Source organism: Vipera ursinii (assembly GCF_947247035.1).
Source record: "Vipera ursinii genome assembly, chromosome: Z".
NCBI classification, from domain to species: domain Eukaryota; kingdom Metazoa; phylum Chordata; class Lepidosauria; order Squamata; family Viperidae; genus Vipera; species Vipera ursinii.
In genome coordinates, this window is record NC_139517.1 from 19,612,578 (window position 1) to 19,630,785 (window position 18,208).

The window sequence follows — 18,208 nt, forward strand, 5'->3', positions numbered from 1 at the left end:
CTCGCGGTCGACCTCTGCCCCCCTGCCAACACCGACTGCGAGCGTCCCAGGAGATAGGAGGAGAACCACTGAAAAACCGTGCCTCCCACTCCCAATCCCCTGAGACGCCGCAGCAAGATACCATGGTCGATGGTATCGAAAGCCGCTGAGAGGTCTAATAGGACTAGAACAGAGGAGTATCCTCTGTCCCGAGCCCTCCAGAGATCATTCACCAGCGCGACCAATGCCGTCTCCGTGCTGTACCCGGGTCTGAAGCCCGATTGGTACGGGTCTAGATAATCCGCTTCATCCAGGACCAGAGGGAGCTGATGCGCCACCACACTCTCAACAACCTTCGCAAGAAAGCGAAGGTTGGAGACCGGACGAAAGTTATTCAAAACAGCCGGGTCCAAGGCAGGCTTCTTGAGGAGAGGTCTCACCACCGCCTCTTTCAAGGCGGCGGGAAAACTACCCTCACTCAAAGAAGCAGATATAACCGCCTGGAACCAGCCTCGTGTCCCCTCCCGGGCTGCATAAACCAGCCAGGAAGGGCACGGGTCCAATAAACATGTGGTGGAGCTCAGCCTCCCCATGATCCTGTCCACTTCCTCCGGAGTCACAGGATCGAACTCCTCCCAAGTGACATTGACAAGATCGCTCGTGTCCTGATCGTCCGATACTGCCCAGTCGGAGTCCAAACCGGTCCGAATCCGAGCGATTTTGTCCGACAGATGTTGACTAAATTCCTCGGCACGCCCCTGCAAGGGTTCCCCACTAACCTCCTGGTTAAGGAGGGAGCGGGTCACCCTAAACAGGGCGGCCGGGCGATTATCTGCGGACGCGATGAGGGCAGCGTAGTAGTTAGATCTCGCTACCCTCATCGCTGCGAGATAAGACCTAATATGGGTTCTTAGTCGCAATCGGTCGGATTCAGATCGGCTGGACCTCCAAACGCTCTCTAGGCCCCGTCTCCGACGCTTCATCTCCCGGAGCTCCGCGACTCATGAACGACTCATGGGGTGTGTGCCGATTCTCTGTATAAATGGGGAAAGACACCTTCAGCACAATGTGATTGCGGGGCTCCCCAACAGATTATCCAGCATATAGTGAGGGAATGCACTAATAGAAGATACCCAGGAGATTTTAAGGACTTCCTCTGCGTAACAACGGCAGCTACTGACTGGATCTCCAAACTCGACATTAAACTCTGAAATGTTATTTCTGTTTTCCTCTTAGGTTTTATAATTGCTTCTTTTTAAAAAAAATTGTTTTAACTGTTCTAACTTATAAATATGAAGTGCTTTTAATTCTGTGTGTGACCAGCCATACGCTAAATAAATAACTCCCTACAACTTTATATGCTTTCCTTTGAAGCCAGTTTTTTTTCCTCCCCATTGCTTGATTCCAAAACGAACATTCTCTCATCTCTCATTGTCTGTGTCTTTTGGTTGGGTAGTGTTGAAGGAAAAGTCTTTATCATGGTTCAAGCTGGGAATAAACAACATGGCAACTGCTTTAGAAAGAATGTTGTAGTTTATTGAAGAGCAGAGCCAGACAGAAAGATGGTAGTGGGTTAATCCTATTATGTCCCAAGGGTCATATCCTGCTTCCCTGTGGCTATGGCTGATGACTTAGATTTTTGGTGTTGATTCTAGGGATCTTTCTTCCTAATCCCAGTTTCCTGATTCCAGTCTTTCTGACAAAATTATCTGCATTTCTACAGAGCTGGTTTCTGCTTGGGGGGAGGGAGACTTGGAGCTATTTAGAAAAACTGGGCATGCTTTTCTGCCTCTTTAAGATCCTTTTAGGAAATATATTTTTTCTGCCCTTTTAATATTTCTTTCTCTGGGGGGCTGACTTCCCACAGTAGTGAACTTTATCCCGTGGCGTTTTAAACTCATTAAAGTCCAGGAAATGATTTGCTGATTAACTCAATGAATTATGTTAGGAAGATTTGGGTAAGGATTTTTCTATGGGTGCATGGAACATTTACTAAGCATCAGGTGTCATCCCTCACTTTGATCATTTTGCCTGGTGTGCCCCAATGTTTTTATGATTGGACTGAGGCAGGGGTAGGCGACCTCGGCTCTTTTATGACTCATGGACTTCAACTCCCAGAATTCCTGAGTCAGCATAGCATAATGTTTCATAACTTTAGCTTACCTGAAGCATATAATACCTGCAATGACCATCTTTTTCTTGGGGGGGGAGGGAAAACCTGAAAAAGGGACAAATCTGAAAAAGTTTCATAAGGATTTTTTAAAAATGGTTTAAATTTGTTTATGTTTTATCATTTTCATATCAAAAGAAATACAAGAGCAAAACCAAGAAAATAAAAAAATGAAGTAAACCTTAAAGGCAGCTATTTGAAATAAAGGAGAGAGCCTACAATCTCATTTTAAAAATGTCAGAGGTCTTCAAATCAATCATTCATAGATAATACAGATAATACTTAACAATGGTAATAGGGATCAGAATTTCAACACAGTCCTAAAACACTGTCACATGACTGCACTGCTTAGCAACAGAAATTCCAGGATTCCCAGTTGCTGTCATTAACTGAGTCACTGGATTGTTAAGCAAGGGCATCATGACACCATTTGAGACCCTGTGGTTTTCCCATTGGGTTTGCTTATAGGAAGCTAACAAAGAAGATCACAAGTGGAAATCACATGATCTCAGGACACTGCAACCTATATAAATATGAGGACTGGTTGTTACTACTACTCTTTAAGCACAGTTGTAAGTTCGAATGGTTGCTGAACATGTCATGGTTCCGACAGATGAAACTCTTCAAAAGAACTTTGAGGCATTGTTTACCATGAAGGATCTTTTATTTCAGTAACGTAACATCGGCACTGCATAATCGAAGCCAAAAACTGAATTCCCCTCCCCTAAGTACCTAGTATCAAAGCACATTTCCCTCCTCCAATTAACAGTCATAAATCACATTCCCCAATTAGCTTGAAGCCCGGGCTTCCTCTCCAGTTCTCCAGCCCTGCCAATTCTTTATCAGCTCTGAGTTCAATAACCTTGGTTCTCACACTATGTTTAGTGTTGTTATGTCTAGCTAAACTCTCATTCACATCCCCCCTTCCAGCATCATCTAATTCTAAAAGTGAAAGGAAAAAGATGGCTACATTTGCATCTGTTGTCAATGCCAAAACATCCAATGTTAGTAGCGTTGACATGGTCATTAAATGAGGACCACCTACCACACTAAAAATAGCAAACCTCATAGAATTCATAAAGATATTCCGACTATTTAAAAATGATTACCTTAATATTATGGTGGAGCATGATTACAGGTAGTTCTCGACTTATAACCACAATTGCGCCCAAAATTTCTGTTGCTGAGTGTCATTAAGTTAATTATGCCCCACTTAACGACCTTTCTTGCCATAGTTGTTAAGTGAATCACTGCAGTTGTCAAGTTAATAACATGATTGTTAAGTGAATCTGGCTTCCCCATTGACTTTGCTTGTCAGGTAGCAAAAGGTGATCACATGACCTTATGCAACTGTCATAAATATGAGTCGGTTCCCAAGTGTCTGAATTTTGATCACATGACCATGGGGATTCTGCAATAGTCCTAAGTATGAAAAATGGTCATAAGCCGCTTTTTTTAGTGCTGTTGTAACTTCAAACAGTCATTAAATGAACTATTGTTAAGTCGAGGATTACCTGTACTTAGAAAAATTCTTCAATAATTAATTTCTGTCTTTCAATGAATCTGGAAAGGAGGCCTTTATTCAAATCTTAGTCTGTTTGACTGAGGCTGAAACTATGTTATGACATATTAATGATGTTTTAAAAGGTGTAATTAAAGCATCTACTTTTCTATGTTGAAGAAAAAACATCTGGGACCCCACTCCGCTCAAAAATCTTCCAGCACACTTTTCCATTTGTCCCTAAAAATGAGCAGTTCGGCCGAAGGCTATACCATTCCACAGTTGCTTTTCATTCCTTTTAAAATAAGTACTTTAAGCATACTTTTAAGAACTGAATCATGAAGTGCAATTTGATCCTTGCAATGAAAAGGATCAAAAAGCTGGCTTAATTTGACTTGAGTCCACTTTCCATTTGCAATTTGGATTTCGACTCCAATCTGGCTCTGGGCCACTTCTGTGGTTGAACCGCAGTAGGAAGTTTTCATAGTTTTTCATTTCCTTTGCTGTTACACAACTCTTTAGCTGTTAACATTTGGCTTATGTAATGCTATGTGTTAGCTTGCCCTTTATCATACTGAGACGTGCTAGGTGCTCCAGTTATTCCTTAGGGCCTGCGTGGAAAAAGGAAAGCTACAAGCATTTTGCAGAAAGAGTGAAAATGGGACAAAGGAAAGAAAAGGTTCTTGCTGACTTCAGCCCCAAATCTGGGTGGGTGGGGGAAAACCTGACCACATCAACCAAAGGGAAATAGAGCTGAAAACCTATAATAGAGAAACAGAGAAAATCTAACAGCATCTTGTTGGGAGCCACGGCCACCCCAGACAATTTGTCTATCTTCAAACTTGACCTTAGCCTAAAGTTTGAGAAGCCATGTCAATCAATCAGAATAGAGCTGGAAGGGACCTTAGAGGTCTTCTAGTCTAACCCCCTGCTCAAGCAGGAGACCATTTCAGATAGATGGCCATCCAATCTTTTCTTAAAAACCTCCAGTTGTTGTGATTCAGGGTCAGCCTGTGGGTTCGGCAGTTGGGTCGGACGACTCAGAGGAGGAGGGGGGTGTTGAAGAGCTTGCTGAGGGGGTTGGAGAGCTTGCTGATGAGAGCCCTCAGCCAGGCCCCTCCCACCTGGTCACGACGCAGACCCAGCTGTGTGAGCCTGACAGCGTGGATGAAGATGACCCACAGCTGGCCCTGTTCAAGGACGCCCGACGCAGGAGGCAGTCAATCAGGAGTAAACAGAGGAAGGCAATGGGGCACCTCGGAAGGAGGCAGAGAGAAGCCACGCCCTGAACTGTATAAAAGGGGAATGCATGGGGGGGCTGGTTTGCTGAAGGCAACCGCTTGAATAGCTCCTGTTTCATGGTTCGTGTCTTGTTCTGTTTGCTTTTGTATCCATAAATTTGGCAGGCTTAGTTCCAGCCTCTTGCCTTCTTGTAAAAGGGGTTGTCCCTGCCTTTTCTGCAGGGCCGGTAGCAGGCTGGTACAGAACACCAGTGATGAAGCACCCACAATGTCTGAAGGCAGGCTGTTCCACTGGTTAACTGCCTTCCCTGTTAGGAAGTTTCTCCTTAATTCCAGGTTGCTTCAAGACGGCTTTTGCCATTCAAGTCACGTACGTGTCAGCTGTGATCCAATTCAAGCTAATGAATAAAGAATATTTCTAACTAAAACAGTTCATCAATGAAACACCCTCTGGAGGAGTAGTTTGGTTTTTTTGGCTCAAACCAAGAGGAACAGTACAGGTAGCCCTTGTGTAATGGTGCTAATTGGGACTGGAAAATCTGTCGTTAAGCAATGCGATTGTAAATCAAAAAGCCACATAACTCTGCCATATAGGGATGGCAGTTCTGGCAGGAAGCCAGTGGGGAAAGTTGACAATCATAGTCATGTGACTGTGGGATGCTGTGATCGCCATGAGGTCCAGTTCTAACTACCTCTTTTTCAGCACCATCATAGGTTCCAAGGAGTAGTAGTTGCTAGATGAGGATTACCTCTACAGCTTTAAGAGTGAAGTTTGTTCAAAAAAATAAATAAATATAAGGTCTTCCTCCTCCTCTTCCTCCTTATTCCCGCAAATAGAGGGTCTGCCTTTGTTTTGGGTTGTTGTTTTTTTCTGATCAACTAAGTGTTGATCCATTGGTTCCTAAAGGATTTGATTGACTGGCTTGTTGTCCAAGCCTGACTTTGTGGCTCCAGAGAGAATGACTGTCAGGCACAAGGAACCCAGCTTACACTGTGAATTGTTCAGAGTTCTTTATTGTCTGCAATGCCTAATTACAAGAATCTTGCCAGACTGACTGCAGTCTCTTGGGAACAGTCAGATAAGGCTTACTTCTAGAGGAGGTAAGGCCTGGGGCATTTTCTGTTGTGCAAGGATTCTAAGCTCGGCCCCCTCTTCATACCTCCCCCAACTCTAGCTGGAGATTCTACCACGGTGACAGGCCCCAAGTCACCCAGTTGATTTCCATGCCTAAAGTGGAATTAGAACTCACAGTCTCCTGATTCCTAGCCTCATATCTTAACCCTTAGACCAGAGTTCCCCAACCTTTCCAGCTTTGCAAAGTATTACCATTTTCTGACCTTGGAGATACCTTGGAAATATCTTGGAAATGCTGTACAACGTCATCTTAATGCACCCCACCTACTGTATTCGTCTTTACATGCAATAAAGGTATTTCTATATGATAAATGGTGTTTCCACGAGTTCAAACTATCTGGAGAGAACTGTTAATGGTAATGGCCTGCTTATATAGACCATAGAAGTCTTAACAAGGGGTTAAGACTAGACTACTGCAACGCTCTCTACATGGGGCTTCCTTTGAGGACCACCTGGAGGCTCCAACTGGTACAGAATGCAGCCGCGAGAGTTGTGTTGGGAGTCTCCCGATACTCCCGTGTTACACCTCTGCTCCGTGAGCTGCATTGGTTGCCAGTTGTCTTCCGGGTGAGATTCAAGGTACTAGTAATGGTGTTTAAAGCCCTACATGGCAGGGGTCCGGAGTACCTTAGGGAACACCTGCTGCCGGCATCAACTTCCCTCCGCCCTGTGCGTTCCCACAGAGAGGGACTCCTCAGGGTGCCACCGGTCAGAGAATGTCGATTGGTGGCCCCCAGGGGGAGATCCTTCTCTGTGGGCGCCCCGGAACTATGGAATCAGTTACCGGTTGAGCTCCGGACGGCGCCTGATCTTCGCTCCTTTCGCCGTGATCTAAAAACACACTTGTTCGAACAAGCCGGCCTGGCCTGATGGGGGATTGGTGGGGTTTGTATTGTATTTTATTGGGGTTTTACTATGTATTAATTGTTTTTAGTGGGCATGTATTTAATCATTTTTTAACTTTTGTAATTCTGTGTTTTTTATTCTTGCCCTGTTCACCGCCCTGAGTCCTTCGGGAGAAGGGCGGTATAGAAATATTAATAAATTAAATTAAATTAAATTAAATTAAATTAAATTAAATTAAATTAAATTATTAAATTAAATTAAATTAAATTAAATTAAATTAAATTAAATTAAATTAAATTAAATAATTAAATTAAATTAAATTAAATTACAGTACAACGGCTTTGGATCCAGAATGGTCAGAAAATGGTAATATTCCCAGCGTCTGCACATGTCTGCTGTTGTCACATGTTAGCTGGTTCAAGGAGAATGGAAATCTCCCAGGACAAAGGAGGAGGAAGTCCATCCCAGAAAGGGGAGGGAAGAGGAAATACATCATAGAGTAGGAGGGTCTGACTGCCCACATTGTAATTTCTCCAAAACAGCCACATGGTGGCAGCACAGTATCCTTACAACTACAATTGCTTGTGAAGTACACAGTCACATCTATTGCCTTTTGTTCTTTAAACTATTCACCTTTCTCTTTTTTTGAGAATGTCATCAATTCCATCTCCATGCTGTGAGCATGTCTGGTATCTGCATACATAGAGTATCTGTCAATGTCTCTTTTGAAGAAACAGTGTGTTGACCTGGAATTAGGAGACAGCATAGGAAGTATCAATTGTGAATATGTGCAGATGGCCCTGCTGTCTTTGGGAACTTGCAGAGTCATGGATGCAGGGTCATGAAAGACAGCAAGGAAAACGCCCAATGCCCTACCTCACCCGGGAACCTACGATGTCTTTAGGGAAACGCCCAAAAGGGAACATTTTTAGCTACTTCTGCTTTCTCCCTTCTTATCTACAGTGTGTCAGACTTACTGGGTGAAATCTTTATCTTATGTGCGTCAGCTTTGCTGGGTGGATTGCTTATGTAATCAGAAAGAATAAATACAAGGATTTCTTGTCATTTGGGGCTTCTCTCTTTTAGAGGGGCCCGTCCTTGTTCAGCTGAATCAAAACGTAAAGCTTAAAGGCAACTTCTGGTTTCCTGTTATTTTTTTTAATCAAGCGAAACCTCAGAACCTGCACAGCAAATGTTTTTCACAATGGTGGTGTGTGATCTCCAGAAAATAAGGAAAAGAGACACTTGAGGAGTGGGGGGGGTCATCTGCTTGGAGTAGGAAGAGATGCCCTGTTGGAGCTCTACCTGAAGTATGCATTTCCCTAGAAGACTGTGATTACTATGACAAATACCATTTCTTTAGGAGGTGCTAGCAGCTGTGATATTGGGGGTCATAAGCCCTGCTCCAAAGCAGTTGTCCCGTATTTTCAGCATCTCTCTCTCTCTCTCTCTCTCTCAACTGTAACGTCCTTTTAACGACCCTGTAATCCCTTAATTCTGGATAGAGTTGGGGCAACTGAATGGAGCTGAGCATTTACTGGCCGGATGCCCTCCCTGACTCCACAGGAAGTTTGTAGCAAGTTTTTTTTTTCTTTGTGCCCTAGGAGATAAATATCTGCCACTACCTAGGATTGGGGTCTCAAACATCCTAGTAGGAGGCAAGCTTCTTCACCACTAGGCCACCATGCTGCTTTCCCCCCCCTCAACCATCTTGTTTTCTGTTTGAATCCAAAGCACGGCAGATCCCTGCCCTTTACAACGCATGATCAAAACTCCTCACTGTGCAGTATTTCCTTCATAATGGCATTCACTTTTGTATTCCGTCCATATTCATTCAGCACTTATTTACTCTTACTTCAATCATGTTCACAGCCATTTTGTCTTCTTTCAACCAATATGTCTTGCTCACAATAAATCACAAGCTACCCAGTACTCTTCTACCAGCGTATGTCTGAACATTTCTCCATTGTTTTTCCATATATAGTAAGGTAAACCCAGTGCTTTTTTTGTAAAAGAAAAAGGTGCCGGAACTCACATGTCATACAACCCGCCTTGCCTACTCTACAAGGTTCCATCCAAAAAAAGGTGCCGGAACTCCGTTCTGAGCGTTCTATGACAAAAAAAAGCCCCGGGTAAACCATTTCATTTACTTGCTCTTGTTTTTAACTTCTATCATAGGTTTGGTCAATTAATACTTTCACTTGATGTGTCTGGCCAAAATGTGCAGCCAAAATTTTTCCAAACGTGCTATTCTCCAAGCATGCTTACAGTGAGAACAATCAACCAGTGGAACAACTTACCCCCAGAAATCATGGGCGCTCCATCGCTGGAAGTTTTTAAAAAGGGACTGGATAATCACCTGTCTGAGATGGTATAGGTCAGGGGTAGGCAACCTCGGCTCTTTTATGACTCATGGACTTCAACTCCCAGAATTCCTCAGTCAGCTATGCTGACTGAGGAATTTTGGGAGTTGAAGTCCATGAGTCATAAAAGAGCCGAGGTTGCCTACCCCTGGTATAGGTCCTCCTGCTTGAACAGGAGGCTGTACTAGAAGACCTCCAAGGTCCCTTACTATTCTATTCTATTCTATTCTATTCTATTCTATTCTATTCTATTCTATTCTATTCTATTCTATTCTATTCTATTCTATTCTATTCTATTCTATTCTATTCTATTCTATTCTATTCTATTATCTACAATTTAGAGATTACCTTGACAGCCTGTTGGACAAATCTTATTAACTAGGAGGCATGTGCAGTGTGCTGACCTACATTCCAGGCACATAAACAAAATGTGTAGGATTATTTTAATTCTGAGTAAGAAAATGGAAAGTCAAGGAGGGGGGGACAACAACAATCATATATCTGTTCGAAACTGCAATGTAGTTCCTTTCATTTGCATCTTGTAATTCTCGTTGAAATGTTCATTTTGTGCCACTGTGAACTGGTTTTTCCAGTCGCCAGGAACTCCTAAGTTGAAGGGAAAATGATAGTCAACATAACTGTGAGATCCTTAGTACTTGCTGAGCTTGCTTGCTTGCTTGCAGGTATTTCATCAGTCAACTGGGTAACAGGTTAAATGTAGTGATGTTGCAATAGAAAACAGTATACGGTATGCAACTCACGGTTCAATTGTGGAACCTTTTATGGTCTTTGACCTTGGTTGTTTGCTTGCAGACCTTTCATTACCCAACTAAATAACATATATTATCTTCCATTTCAACATCACCATATTTAAAACTGGATAAAATAAAGTTGGGTCCGTAACATACAGTATGTTCCCTGGAGAGAAAAATTATCGGAAAATGGGCAGAGGGGGAAATAAAAGGCTGATGTACAACATTACTGTGTATTTGGGAGAATGCAGAAGCTAGCACAAGGCAGGCACAATTACAATTTCTCTCTCCATATGTTTTTTCCCCCATCTTGATTAGGATTGTTTCCTACTTAGAGATCCCTGTAGAAGTAGTGAAATCCCAGGAAAAGGATAATAATAATAATAATAAATAATAATAATAATAATAATAATAATAATAATAATAATAATAATAATAATAATAATAATAATAATAATAATAGAAGAACCATCTAGTTGCTGAAGACCTCAGCCACAACCTTCTCTGAGAATGGCCCATGTTAATCTTTCCCAAGCCATTGTACTGCATTGTTAATCATGGTCATTCTTGCTGGAAAGTCATGAAGCCCCCCATATCTGCAGGCTGCCCAGGTTGGTGAAGATTGTTGTACCTGTAACATGTATAAAAAGGACCCTATTTGCCTGCAACAACATTACATTTCCATGCTGCAATTATTGACCTTTATTCCAACTTCCCTCGGGTGCTGATATTAGAAGCAGAAACTTTGACCCTTGGAGAGCTGTATGCAATGAAATTTCATTTTGATGTATGCCGATTGGTGTACATTCAAAGTGAGAATAAAGTAGTTGTTATTACTATTGTTATTATTATTGTTGTTATTATCACTGTGCTGATCAGGGAATATGGAATTATTACTACTACTACTACTACTACTACTACTACTACAACAAAACAACAACAACAACAACAACAACAATAATAATAATAATAATAATAATAATAATAATAATAATAATAATAATAATAATAATTCTTCCATATTCCCTGATCAGCACAGTGATTAGCCCTGATAGCTGGGAATTGTAAATCTAACACATACAGAGCTAGTCAGGCAGGAGAAGGCAGTACTATTATTTCCTCCTCCTATGAGCATTAGAAACCTCATCCAACCCCAGTTTGGTTATTTGAAAGGCTTACCTTTCCTCATGAAAGGAGAGATGGTGTGATCCATAAATGAAATGGGAACGCCTGTATAATTAGCCATTGGGTTCTGGCTCATCTCTTTGAAGGAGGTGTGGTGTGCAATTTTCTTGACTAAGTTTTCATCAGTTGGCCTCTCTAGGAACTCCATTATCTTCCGAATCTCTTGTTCTGGATCCTGTGTACAAAGCAATAATCAAGTACTGAAAGCCAGGACTTTTACTACAGGTAAAAGTCTTACAACAGTTCACTTAGTAATCGTTCAAAATTACAACGGCCCTAAAAAAAGTGACATATAACCATTTTTCACACTTATAACAGTTGCACCATCCCCAGGGTCACGTGATTTACATTCGGATGCTTGACAAATGACTTATACTTATGACAGTTGCAGTGTCCCAGGGCCACGCGATCACCTTTTGCAACCTTCTGAGAAGCAAAGTCAATGGGAAAACCAGATTCACTTAACAAACATGTTACTAATTTAACAACTGCAGCGATTCACTTAAGAACTGTGGCAAGAAAAATCATAAAATGGGGTAAAACTCACTTAACAAACATCTCAGCAACATAACATTTGGGCTCAATTGTGGTCGTAACTTGAGGACTATCTGTATTAGGAAGAATGGTGGAGTACAGATAGTCCTCGACTTACGACCGCAATTGAGCCCAAAATATCTGTTGCTAAGCGAGACAACCGTTAAATGAATTTTGTCCCACTCTACAACCTTTCTTGCCACAGTTGTTGAGTGAATCACTGCGGTTAGGTTAGTAACATAGTTGTTAAATGAATCTGGCTTCTCCATTGACTTTGCTTGTCCGAAGGTTGCAAAAGGGGAATCACATGATACCGGCACATGGCAACTGTCATCAATACATGCCAGTTGCCAAGCATTCAAATTTTGATCATGTGACCATGGGGATGCTGCAACAATCGTAAGTGTGAAAAGCGGTCATAAGTCCCTTTTTTCAGTATTGTTATATCTTTGAACAGTCACTAAATGAAGCATTACAAGTCGAGGATTACCTGTACAGCGAGATTGTAAATGAATTAAAATATTTATTTATTTATTTATTTATTTATTTATTTATTTATTTATTTATTTATTTGTTTGTTTGTTTGTTTGTTTGTTTGTTTGTTTATTTTTGGGACTTATATGCCGCCCTATCTCCCGAAGGACTCAGGGCGGCTAACAACAATAAAAAACAACAGTACAAAAATTTAAAAAGAATGCTATCCTTTGCACAGAAGGCATGTAGTCAAAACCTCACATTATCTCTCACCCAGAAGGGAGTAATCATAGAGGATATCTTTTTCCTTTCTCATTGTCCCGAAGGCATCTTCTGCCATTTAGCCATAAAGTTGGTTTGGAGATGTAATCAACTTAAGCCTCTCACAATCTTCTGCCTACAAGGCTCTTTTTCCAACTTGCCTGAGCATAACTGGAATTGTTCCCCACATAATTAGAAGGAGTTTAGCTCGAGGACAGCTGCCATGGCTGCTATGGCATGTTTTGCAGCATTTTGTGATCGGTCCTCATGTGTATCTTTGATTAATGGAGGTTGAAAATGTATGCAAGACTTAGACTAGGTCTAGACTTCATATCTAATTCTTAAGGTGGGGAGAAGAAGTGGACAGTGGAGTAGCAGAGAATAACAATGTTAATAGAAGGAGCAGAAAGAGTCTTGCCTCTTTCATATCTTCATAAAAGAGGTACAGAATCCTGTATTTTTCCCTGATGTCCCACCAACCTTTGACATGATCGTACCAGGATCCAAAAGACACTGAAAAGAGAAATAATGCTTGTGAATGATTGGAATTTTAGTGCAAGAACATGGAGAAAACTACAGTTTTCTTACTACTTACTTTGGTTTGGTCATCCACTAAAAAGGAATGGGTAAGGAGAAGAAGGCCCAGATCTGACCTTCCCATTCACAGAACTTCAAGCTATGAAACCCATCAGTAGTAGAAGACCTCAAGCAGCTTCCCCCACAATGGTGCCCTAAGAAGCGTTAAGCCACCCCCATAATTTGCTCTGTTAGCTGCAGGTAATATCATATTGTACCTTGAACTGAGGAGGGCTAATTTCCAGGCTCAATGCCTTTGAAGGGTTTACTACCCACTTACCATTCCCATCCATAAATTTCTCCAGAAATTCATCCCATGTTCCAGGCTCCGGGTGCAGTTTTGCCATTTTGTAGAAGTAATAAAACGAGACAGCCACATCTTTTGCATTTCTGGCTACATAGATAATCTGTTGAGAGAGAAGGAGTGTAGATACAGTGAAAGGTGAAATGGACGAGCAACCCCAAAATTTATGTGTATGTATTTATTTTATTAAGAGTATCTGATAAATAAGAATGTATGTTAATACTTGATAAAATATTACTGTATATTTGTTGATATGTTTGGGGGAGAGTTGGGAAAAATAAAAATTGTGTGTGTGTGTGTGTGTGTGTGTATTCCTTGATGAGATTAAAAATGCGAATCCCAGGCATATTAAAATTAACAAACTAAGCGAACACTGGGATGAAATAAGAAAAACTAAAACAGTTTTTATTGCTAAAAGATCAAGCTTTCGTTGGATGGAAACACTGGGGTGGGGAGATCACGTTTATACTGTTGGTGTTTGCACTCTCTGCTCATGGAGTGCGTCACCGGTCTGTTTGTTGAGGTCGGCCGTATTTCTTTGAATTGTCGTGCATCCGTTTTGGGGGGATGTAGTTGTCTCTGAGTGTCTGTTGTCAAAAGTGGATTGCTGATAGTTCCATGTGTTGTAGCCATAGCTCTAGTCATTGCCTGTGTTCTTTTACCAGAGGTTCTAAATAGTTGTTGCTCTTCTTCCCTGTGTTCTACAATGCAGGGTGGTTCTGTGTTTGTGCAATCTTGATTTTGATACAATGAGGCGCTCTGTGAATGCTTGCGCTGTTCGTCTTCATATCGCGCACATCGTTCCTCTTCCCAATTCCTTAATGCCTGGTATGCAGGGGGGAGGTCTATGTGCCAGTTGAGAGGAGTGGTTTGAAAACCAAGCTTCCTTAAACAAGCAGCCGCCTTTAGAGTTGTCACTGGCAATTGCCTTGGTCCCTGTTAGATTAAAGACGTGGTTGTGTGTAGCCATGTGTGCCCACACCTGTGAATGTTGCTCTTGTCTTCTAATAGCGAGTTTGTGTTCATGCACCCTAGTTCTCAGTTGTTTTGCCGTCTCCCCAATGTAATTGCAATCACAATTCTGGCATGACATCTTGTACACGACCGAGGATTTTTCTTCATTGGGGAGTGGTTCTTTAGGGCGCATGACACAAGCTCGTAAAGTCCGATCAGGTCTGTGGGCAACACCGACCTTGTGAGGGGCTAGTATGAGCGCTGTGGCCTCGGATACACTGTGGATATAAGGCAGTGTTATCCATGATGTTAATGTGTTTTCACATTGATGGCGGGTAGGTTCATCTGGCCTGCTGTGTTGTCTAATGAAGTTAGGTGGGTACCCGTTGTTTCTGCAGACACGATAAAGGCGGGGTCTTTCTTCCCTTTTTGCCTTATTCGTGCTGCAATGCATGCCTATACGTCTAAAGAGGGTCCTAATACAGCTGGCCTTATGGGTTGTGGGGTGATTACTTTCGTAATGAAGTATCCTGTCCGTATGGGTGGATTTACAGTAGACCGATGTGTGTAACGAGCCATCAGGTTGACGTCTAACCAACATATCTAAAAAGGCCAAAGCCCCATTGGTTTCTTCTTCTGCAGTGAAGCGGATATGACGATAGATGGAATTGAGCTTCCTCATCAACCTGTCCTTGTCCTGCCTTTTGACGATCACAAAGGTGTCGTCCACGTATCTCACCCAAAACTTGGGGCAATACGTGGACATCACCCGGGTCTCTAACTGTTGCAGGACTGCCTCTGCAATGACACCAGAGATGGGGGACCCCATAGGGGTACCCTTCACCTGTTCATAAATGGTGCCTTGAAACGTAAAAAAACGTTTTCAGGCATAGGGACATGAGCTGAAGCAGATCTTCGTTGCTAAGTGAATCTTGATGTTGCCCCGCTCCCCGCTGTTGCAAGCAGTTCCCAATTGCAGCAAGTGCTAAGTCTTATGGAATTGAGGTGAATAGGGAGGTGACATCGTAGGAAACCATGATCTCTTCCTCCTCTATGCTGACAGATCTAATTTTCTCTAAAAAATTCACTAGAGGAGTTCACAGTGGTATCATTGTTCATTACTAGATTTCTTAACCTGCCATATAGCCATTTGGCCAGCCCCGAGGTTGGAGTTCCCCTAAATGACACAATGGGTCTTAGGGGAGCTCCTTCCTTATGGATCTTGGGGGGTCCATAAAATCTGGCAGTAGGTACGTCTTTGGGGTGCATAGTTCTTAAAGCCTCCTCCCCTATTTTCCCTTGTCGTTTTAAACTATCCAGTACCTTGGATATTTGGTTCCTGAGGGTTGTCATAGGGTCTTTTTTGACAGTCCAATAGGCGCTGGTGTCATTGAGCAGTGTGAGGGCTTTGTGGATATAATCAGGTCGGTCCATTACAACCGCTGCTCTGCCTTTGTCAGCTGGGAGGATGACGATGGATGTGTCATCCTGTAATTGCTTTAGGGCTTCTTTTTCAGTAACTGATAATGTTTGGCAGCCTCTATGAGTCATAAGTAGGCTTGTGATGCGGTGCCTGATAGAGCCCTTGGTCTCTTCATTAATATTCACTTGTTGGATAGCTGATTCAAAGGCTGCCCCAAAGCCCACAAGGCATGCATCCGTTAGGTTGTAACCTGCGTCATGTTGTAACAATTCGAGTTGTTTGTAAGAAAGCGTCTTAGATGATAAATTGTGCACCAAACCATTGTTAGAACCAGGGTTGATTATTGTGCGCAGGCGCTGCATTTTGCGATGCAGGACCTCAGTCCTGAGTTGCTTGGTCTTTTCTGTAGCTTCGCTAATATGGCAAACGAGAAGCTGGTAATGCTGGCGTGCAAGGATTTGTTGGTAACATTCCTGGTATTCACGGGCTGCCATCGTCATAGTATGGATGTTTCTATGATGGTCGTTAATCAATGCACGTGTAGTACAGCGTTGGAATCAACGAAAGGCAAGTCAGCACTCCATGGAATCCACAAGCGGTTTCTTCCAGAGCGACCTCGGAGGTAGATCGTTACATAGGCAGTTGTGTAGAAAGGCTAGTTTGCAATAAACGCAAGTAACCTTTCGTGCAAGTCTCCCATCTCCTGGCTGTGAGTAATACAGCTCTCAGGTAGTATTCCTTGATAAAATTAAAGTTGCCAAGGTTGAGAAACTCTGGACTATAGGGCACCAACATGCAGAAGCCTACTGTAGCCTGGGAGGCCTCCATGGGTTACAGGGCCCAGCACTGCACAGAAACCTGTTGCAGCTTGAGATGCCAGGGCCTGGTCCCCACCCCACCAATTAGTCATGAGTCCTTCAGGAAAGGGCGGTATATAAATGTAATAAAATAAATAAATAAAATAAATTACAGGAGGCCTCAACTCTTATAGGGCCACCAGTGCAGGCAAATTGCTCCACTTATCTCTGCAATTTTTCTGTAACTGTTGACAGGCATGCCCAGCATCTACAAGAGACAGCCTTCCCACCGAGGAAGCATATGCAAGCATGTGCTATTCTCTCAATATTTTGGAAGGATTCCGAATGATTGCAAAAATGGTGCCTGCCCTCACAGTGTTTTTGGAAGCCTTCTTCTGAGAAGAAGAAACCCAGTAGGAAGACTTCTGCTTTGTAAGGCTTCCAAACCATTGTGAAAATGTCACATACTTGCAAAATGACACAAGTGGCATGGATAGGAAGGCTGTGCCTTGTGGGCATGCCTCTCAATAGCTGCAGAGACATTATAAAGGTAAGTGAGCCAATTTGAATATGCTGGTGGGCACTGTAACTCAGAAGGCTTCCCAAGCCTGATGGGGGCAAGGAGCAGACTAAGGTTTCTAGGACCGTGTCAGTGCTGAATGCACAGTGGAATAGGTGGGGGGCTGAGATGTGCAGAGAGATAGGATACAAAAACAGTAACTGTGAGAGGGATCTTGGACTTCCAGTGGACAATCATTTAAAAATGAGCCAGCTGTGTGCAGCAGCAGGCAAAAAAGCTAACACAATCCTTGGTTGTATAAACAGAAGCACAGAATCAAAAGCATGTAAAGTATTAGTACCGTCTTATAAAGCCTTAGTAAGTCCACACCTGGAATACTGCATCCAGTTTTGGCCATCATATTATAAAAAAGATGTTGAGACTTTGGGAAAAGTGCAAAGAACAGCAACTAAAATGATTAAGGGCCTGGAGACAAAAATATACGAAGAATGTTGCATGAATTGAGTCTGGCTAGTCTAGAGAAAAGAAGGACTGGGTGACATGATAGCAGTATTCCAGTATTTAAGGGGCTGCCACAAAGAAGAGGGGGTCAACTATGAGAGGGATCTTGGACTTCTAGTGGACAATCATTTAAAAATGAGCCAGCAGTGTGCAGCAGCAGGCAAAAAAGCTAGCACAATCCTTGGTTGTATAAACAGAAGCACAGAATCAAAACCATGTGAAGTATTAGTATCGGTGGCTCAGTGGGTTAGGATGCTGAGCTTGTCAATCAGAAGGTCGGCAGTTTGGCGGGTCGAATCCTGAGTGCCATGTAGCAGAGTGAGAGCCTGTTACTTGTCCCAGCTTCTGCCAACCTAGCAGTTCGAAAGCACGTAAAAATGCAAGTAGAAAAATAGGGACCACTACGGTGGGAAGGTAACAGCATTCCGTGCGCCTTTGGCGTCCAGTCATGCCGGCCACATGACCACGGAGACATCCTCGGACAAGCGCTGGCTCTTCGGCTATGAAACGGAGATGAGCACCGGCCCCTAGAGTCGGAAACGACTAGCACACATGTGCGGGGGAACCTTTACCTTTACCTTTTAGAAAGCCTTAGTAAGTCCATACCTGGAATACTGCATCCAGTTTTGGCCATCATATTATAAAAAAGATGTTGAGACTTTGGAAAAAGTGCAAAGAAGAGCAACTAAGAT

General features: G+C 42.7%; 1 protein-coding gene across 1 annotated transcript in view; it reads right to left on the reverse strand.

Annotated features, from left to right (window-relative positions):
• Positions 1–9,652: 9,652 nt before the first annotated feature.
• The window catches only part of LOC310650004 (uncharacterized protein), a 29,904-nt gene continuing 21,348 nt past the window's right edge, over positions 9,653–18,208 (reverse strand). Inside the window, exons 11-16 of the mRNA XM_083378839.1 lie at positions 16,964–17,026; positions 15,599–15,906; positions 13,298–13,424; positions 12,860–12,954; positions 11,167–11,347; positions 9,653–9,841 (exon numbers count right to left, since the gene is read on the reverse strand). Of these exons, the coding sequence (XP_083234965.1) occupies positions 9,729–9,841; positions 11,167–11,347; positions 12,860–12,954; positions 13,298–13,424; positions 15,599–15,906; positions 16,964–17,026 (887 nt within the window). The 3' untranslated portion in view covers positions 9,653–9,728. The remainder of the gene's footprint in view (positions 9,842–11,166; positions 11,348–12,859; positions 12,955–13,297; positions 13,425–15,598; positions 15,907–16,963; positions 17,027–18,208) is intronic.